This window comes from Numenius arquata, chromosome 16 (genome assembly GCF_964106895.1).
Source record: "Numenius arquata chromosome 16, bNumArq3.hap1.1, whole genome shotgun sequence".
Taxonomy (NCBI): Eukaryota; Metazoa; Chordata; class Aves; order Charadriiformes; family Scolopacidae; genus Numenius; species Numenius arquata.
Window position 1 is genome coordinate 4,005,928 of NC_133591.1, and position 7,205 is coordinate 4,013,132.

General features: G+C 50.5%; 1 protein-coding gene and 1 pseudogene across 1 annotated transcript; both read right to left on the reverse strand.

Moving 5' to 3' along the window:
* Positions 1-75: 75 nt before the first annotated feature.
* LOC141472631 (disintegrin and metalloproteinase domain-containing protein 20-like) lies at positions 76-1,451 on the reverse strand (annotated as a pseudogene).
* A 1,713-nt stretch (positions 1,452-3,164) lies between these two features.
* Positions 3,165-5,486, reverse strand: LOC141472633 (disintegrin and metalloproteinase domain-containing protein 9-like). The gene has a single exon (XM_074159784.1). The coding sequence runs from the start codon at positions 5,484-5,486 to the stop codon at positions 3,165-3,167; it is 2,322 nt and encodes a 773-aa protein (XP_074015885.1).
* Positions 5,487-7,205: the final 1,719 nt, after the last annotated feature.

Consider the following 7,205-nt stretch of genomic DNA (forward strand, 5'->3'; position numbering starts at 1 on the left):
TATTTACATAGTAGGTAATACAAGAAGAGGAAATACTCAAGCTTTGTGTAATTAACTTTCATACAGTTTACACAGTTACATTGTGTAAATCCCTTTGTGAAAAATCTCCTGGGACAAGCAGTCCACCTTTGGGGTAAAAATAATCACAAAGCTTGTGAAATCTCTCTGTATGTGTGAGACAACAGTCAACTGATAACCAGGGTGGCAGATGCTACCTAAATATGCCAGCCCAGCAACTAGTCCAAAGTCCATGTAAGTAAATAAATGTGCAATGTCATATTGCATCCTCTGAGAAAGATCCCTTTTTCCCCAGTCGTTAAAATTTTTAAGAACTTCTTCTATATCCTGGCTGTACCTGATGAAGTTGCTGCATATCCAGATCTCCAGCCCAATCAGGGAGATATGAATCTTCAGAGGATTAGCAGTATGTTTTGGATAAATTGATCGTGTCTGTAACCAGAAGCATCACGGACGTCTCGTTGCTCCTTTGGAAGGAAAACAGGTAGTGGCCCACCACAACAAATATCTCAACGTACTTGGTGTGCTTCAGTCTCTGAGAGAGGTCATGCTTTCCTAAGGCTGTTTTAGCTCCCATCCCACCCAGTTGATTTTGGATCATCTCATCCATCAATCCGCACGTCAAGGGCTTGTTCTGGGTCTTTTCTCGCCGACAGAGAAGGTGCTGGAAGGTGAGGGACCTGGCACAGGTTCAATGTCATAGCTCAGGTTCCTGATTTCCAGCTGCTCCCTCAGGCCCGGGCCGGTGCTCAGCATGGCGAGGGAGCCAGGGCCGTCCTCCCCGTAGCCCAGGCAGTAGCACCCCTCAGCAGGGGCTGCTCCACCACCCTTGTCCCCCTGAGGCTGTATGTGGTGGCTTGCAAGTTTTTCACCAGAAGTCATCTCTTCTGCATGAGGTGGATGACGTAGTTCTCCCCCTCCACCCTGAGGACGTAGGACACTTCTGCCCCTGTGACTTTTCCCACCCTGGGGGCCAGTTTCCTCAGCTGGACTGTCTCATGGACACCGTAGCACGGTGGTGGATGATGGCTGCCTGCCCTGGGGAGGAGAAATGCCACCAACGCTGCCCAGACCCCCAGCCTGAGGAGCAGGACTGTCCCCCAGCTGCCATGACATGCCTGGAGCCATCTCATCGCCAAGGCCTTCAAAATGGCGGTAAGACACATCAGGGAGGGTCCTGCCAACCCTCACATAGACATCTTGACCCTCTCTCCCTTGAGGTGCTGAGGTGGTGGCTGTGACAGATATGTCCCCTCAGGGCTGGCATGGGACCCAATGAAGGTTTGTGGCACCCTGTTGCCCTGAGGAGCGGCCATTCCCCTCAATATGTCTTAGGAAGGTTCTGGAAGTGCTGCTGCTTCTTCCAGCTGTCATGTTGCCAGATGGCTATGACACAAGGCCAGAGTGGAGCGGGGCCATGGCATGGGGGCCATGGGTGCTCCTGTGAGGTGACAGGGATGGAGTGCACCCATCCCTGCTGTCCTTCCCTCACTGTGGCCCTGTGGGGTGGCCATTACAGCCAAGGAGCTGCGGTTGATGTTCAGAACCACTCCCCTGCCCCTCAGTGAGATCTGGGGAGCCATGCGTTCTCCCCACCCACTCCTCCTCCTTCCCAAGGGGGATCCCTGCCCAAAGATTGCCTGTAGATCGTGAATTTGAAAATTAATCACAATAACACTCCTCACAGCAAATTAACTTTACAAATATTGATACCCCTTGGCCACCACCTCGCCTCCTTTGCCAGTCTGTAAACCAGTGGGCTCCAGACATTTTTATTAATCACACCCCTCTATCAGTAAAATTTTTCTGAGCATGCACTCCCAATATATGTATGTTTATTTTTTTTATAAGTTATATGCCTATACTACTGAAGTTCTATTATTTTCTCTGGAGACTCCTCCTGTAAACACCCCTCACGGGGCATCCACTGGTCGGTGGTTACCCCGCACACCCGGCCTGTGCCGGAGGGATGGCAGACACAGCTCGTTACACGCAGAAAAAAACCATTTCATACACATACGTGAGCACCGGCAGCAGCAATCTCTGCAGCTCTGAATTTATCATTAACCAGCTGTGCCTGGAGGTAAGCAACAAATCATTCCAGTGGGGAAAATCCCCTCTTCTAGCACGAAGCACTCCTGCTCCCCAGCGTTTCGGCTGCTTCTTCAGGATGTGCTGAAGTGATTTTTTTTTTTTTTTTTTTTTTTTTTTTTTTTTGCACCGTCCCTGCACCCGCTGCTCCCAGCTTGCACTGACACCTCCGCAGCTGCCTGGCTTTTTTGTCAGGCTCAGCTTGGCAGGGATCGGATGCTGCCGACAGCTTCTTTACCTGCTCAAAGCCTTCCTTGAAAGCTCCTGTCCAAACGATCCTGCCAGCTTTGTGCTTTTCACAGAGGCTACTGACGTGAGCAGTAATGATTTTTTTTCCCCCCCTCTTCTTTCCTTTCAGATACATTCCACATCTTTTTCTCCTGTAATCAAGCCTCAGAGCTCTTTTTTCCCTCCTCCTGTCTCCTGCTTAACACCACCTGATATTTTCAGCAGCTCACGTTTATTCCTGGGCTGCAATGCCTGGATGGACTCGAAGGTGGGACTCTGCATGGAACCCCGGCGCCGGAGGAGGTGGCCACATGGTGTGGGGACAAAGTCCTATATAGTGGTGTGGACAGTTCACACCCCTTCCATAGTAGAAGTTCTGTGACCCAAAAGTTCCTTTGCTCAGAGGGAAGTGCAGGTGTCCTTTGGGGACTGGGGGATTAATGAAGAGGGGGACTCATTGCTGCAGCCCCTCCGTGCTCTGGGCTGAGAGTTGGCCGCTGCCCTTGCCTTGCAAAAGCCTCTGCCTCAGTCACCCTGGGATCCTCCTTGCTCAGTCTGTGTCTGTCAGGGTAAACCAGCAGGCAAATTTTAAATTAACCAGAGCGCCTCAGTTATTTTTTGTCAATGACTTTTTTTTCTCCTACGGAACAAGGTCAAGCGAAACAATTTAATTTTGCTATTTTCTATTTGCTATTCTATTCTATCCTACAAAATAAAAATGACGTCCCCTAGCTCTACACTTGCATCTGGATCAGTTTTAAATGTCTGGTCTCTGGAGTCTGAATCTAGTGACTGAGTCCAGCTTTCCACTGCTGCCATGTGAAGTCCTACACAGAGGTGTTTTCATGCTCAGCTGGTTTTGAGTTGTCTTCTTCCATCTGGTCCTTCACATCCTCCTCAGAAGCCTGTTCTTTAGCCCGAAAGCATCCAATGAGTCTGTTCAATGCTTGGGTTACTCTGAGCTTTCTCACGTGCCCAGTGGCAAGTGCTGCGAGCACCAGAACAGCAACAATTATGATGATAATCTCGATGATGAAGCTAAAAAGCCCCTTTTTAGTGACTGATGCAGGCCCACTGTCAACGCTTCCTCCAAAGCCAAAAAATTCGCAGTAGGGAGGTGCCCAGCCGTTGTCACAGTGGCAGTTTCCTCGAGTGTTGCAGATACCTTTTCCTCCGCATGTTGTCTCAGCAGAACAGTGGGATGCCAAGTGCCTCTCTTGGGGCACACACGTCTGGTTAATGCAGATCATCTTCTCCCCGCACTGCGTGCCATCCTTAACCATGCCAACATCCAGAACATCCACCCCCAAGTGGTAGTCCGTGCCCCAACACCAGGTATCGCCCACCAGGGTTTGAATGATGGTTGTGTGATCTTCCATCTTAGGTAGCTTTCTAACATTTATACACTGCATCCTCCCACACAGGACATTTTCGAGCTCACATTTCTGAAAGTTGACATTGACCCCATCTCCCCTGCAATTGCCAAACCGATCTCCTTTCATGTTCACCTCCTGGAAACACGGTAGTGGAGCAGGCTTTGCTTCCTTGCCAAAGATACTCATACACTGTAATGTGCGGGATTGGCATTTGCCTGAATAACAGTACCCATCCTCAGCACACACAGTCCCATCTTGCTTGGCCACATCTGCTGGGCAATGCGCAGATACCCCGTTGCAATACTCGGGCAAGTCACACAGACCAGCACTCTTCCTACACACGTGTCCTTCTGGAAGAGGCCTGCAATTCTTACAGCAGCCTCCAGTAGTGCAAATGGCTCCCTTTTTTTGGTGACAGGTATTGTCACAACAAAGGTCCAATTTACACTGTACTTCCGAGCCGCAGTCACACTCCTCCCCAATGTCCAGGATGCCATTCCCACAGTGCTGCAGTGCAAATGTCTTTATCGATTCTGGAGCGTTATTAAGGCAGAATCCTCGCCCTGATGCTATAAAACCAAAATACTGCTTTTTGCTGCAGTTGCTGAATTGATAGTTCACTGTGCCATTCGTGCTCATGATGCATTTCGATGTGTTGCCACATCTGCAGTGCCCGTCGTTGTACTCCATGCCAAGGGCATACCCTAATGCACGAGCAACATGGACAGCCGTCTCCATGTAAGGCTGTTTTGCGAACGATACAACCGCAGAGGCACTTTTTGTATCACATGCACTGGCAAAGTTGGATTTGTCACCCATGTGCAACGCTCCCTGACCATGATTAAAGTTCTTCGAGGCAAAGAGACACCCCACATCATGCGTAAGGCTTTGCTGCTGCCGCCAAAGGTTGAAATTATGAAGGACCTCGGTTATGTTTTCAGTAACAGTGATAGGGTTCTTCTCCACCCAAACTTCTAGTGCAGTTATCAAAACACGGAGGTGGAAAGAATGAAAGAGCCCATCCACCAGATTGATTATTTCAATAACTTCCAGTATCACGTTAGTTATACTTCTGCCAAAGGTGTCGAAACCTTCTTTGTCCACCACCACAAGGAGCTCCAAATACCGTGTGTGCTTCTGGGGCTGGAACGGCCAAATTGCTGTACCAGGACCTGGAAATTGTTTGCCTTTCTGGGACATTTTATATATCACTGTTCCAGGAACCACCTCCTCCCTCAGCAACAGAAGATGCTCAGCCGTGGTGGAAGGTGCCAGGGGCTCGATGCTGTAGCTTGAGTTTCCAACCTGCAGCAGTCCTCTAAGCCCAGAGCAGGTAGTCAGGGACACCATGGAGTTTGGGATGCCTTCCACATAGCCGTGGTAATAGCAATCCGCTGGCACATGGGGCTGTTCGACCATGATTTCCCCTTGGGAGTCACAAGCGAATACAGGGAAGTTTTTTGTTATGAAATCTTTCTGCCTGAGATGAATGGTGTAATCTACACCCTGAACGTTGATGATATAGGACACTACGTCCTGGCCGGCTTTCCCTGCCTTGGGGCCAAGTTTCCTTGGAATGATTATCTCGTAGGCTGAGTAGCCCCAGGAGGTCTGGGGGCTGCAGTCTGCGCAAGGCAGCAGGAGCCCCCGCAACAGGAAGGAGAGGCCCAGTGCAAGGAGAACCCCATGGCCCGTTGGGACACACCTTGGCTGTGTCCAGCTTGGAGCCATAGTCAGTAGAGGAAGGAGAGGAAAATGTGGACCACCAGCCATTAGAAAAGCTGCCTTTAACTCAGCAGCAAAGATCCCTTCTCACCACCAGGGTCTGTCCTCTTCTTCCTGCTCAGCCTACAGCCAGGTTCAAACCGCCAGCTCCCTTCATCCAACGTGCCTTTTCTTAGTTCTTCCTCGGCCACCAGTCAACCAGGGAGGTAGGACACCAGCCTGTCGTCCAACTGCAACGGAGCAAAGCAGCAGGGAAAGCCCTGGTGCGGGGTGGGAAGCCAGGGGAGAGCTGCTCTTGGGGCTGGAACAGAAGGGCCTGAGGGGCAACCGTTTCTCCAGCCCCCCTTCAAACGCAAACATTACATGGGGATGGTGGGACCCACGCCCCAGGCACATTAAATAGGCCCGGTCTCATGGCAGAGAGCCTGCTGCACCCTGCTTGGGCTGACCCCGTTTGCTGAGAGCGTGAGGAGCTACTGCTGCTGCAGCAATTTGTTTAAAAGGGGATTAAGCCTCCATAAGTGAAGCAATAGAAGATTACCAGGGAAACAATGGCCTGGTTGCCCCGGTGAGAGCCTTCAGTGTCTGTGGACAGACGGCCTTGCAGGGCTCCTCACACATGTAACGTTTTAACTATTTGAAGGGAGTTTTCTTGCTGGAAAGGGAGAGGCGTTTTTTGGGCCACGCATCCTTTTATAAGTAGGGGAGAGTCTTTTCATGTGCTACTTCTACAGGGTGTTTGCAGCTGGTTTGGCTGCCTTAGATACTCCCAGGATGCTTGGAAATTCTTCTCTCACTCCCCTCCCTAATGCTACGGATGCTCTGAGAGTCACTCACTATCCAACGGTCTATTAACTCCTCAAAGGTACCAAGCAGATGGATGTTAACTCGTACAAAGAAGGTGGCCTGGTGCAGAGGAGCACTCACAGCTGTCCCACTGCCTCTTTTTGTGCCACTTTTGTTCTGAAAAGCTCATGTGACAAGGGGTCTACATGGTTGCTGGCAACAAGCCAGTCAAGCCATGCTTGAGGATAATAAAAATATTTCCAGAGCCAGGCGTTCAGAAGGGCTGACTGCCCAAGAGGCGAGGCGAAGGACTTCAGGGCTCCCTGAATGACAGCCAACCCCCTCCTCACCTACCAGTGTCTCCCAAAATTGCTACCCTGGCCACAAGTCCCTGCAGGGCTCCCGCTTCAGCCACCTCTAGCAAAGCACTGCACCCTGCAAGGACTGACATGCTAAAGGTGCTGGTTCCTGCCCCAAAGAACGCACTTGGCAGAATGGAGTTGTTCTTTCTGACAGGGGAAATGTCACTGCATGCAGGACAACTCATCTCTCCCTTCCCTGACAGCCCAAAGTCCTATCTATCTACAAGAAAAATCCTATAGACCCTGGGGGGTTAACCTGCGGCACTGGGCATGTGCTGCTGCCATCTAATGGAAAAAAAGAATCTGAAATTGCCTCTTTTAAACTTATGTTGCCAGGCAGAGCACACGATTTTCTAGGGCTTTATCCAGCCTATCCTGTCAGTCATTCTTCCACCTCAAAGCCTCAGGGCATTCCTGCAAAATAAAAAGCAAAGTGCTTATTCACATTTGCAAGGCAGTGGGGACCGAGGACTGGGCATGGCAGGACAGGTCTGGGGGTGGCAGGAGAAGTGGGGTGACAGGAGAATGGCATTGCTGTGCCCTCCAGGCCACAGCCATCCTTCCTTCTATACTACAGGGACTTGGGAACCAAACAAAACCAGCCAGTAACTTTTAAGTT

Excerpts from the sequence above, each read along its gene's own strand:
- LOC141472633 (XM_074159784.1), bottom strand. The coding sequence starts at position 5,486 with ATGGCTGGTGGTCCACATTTTCCTCTCCTTCCTCTACTGACTATGGCT.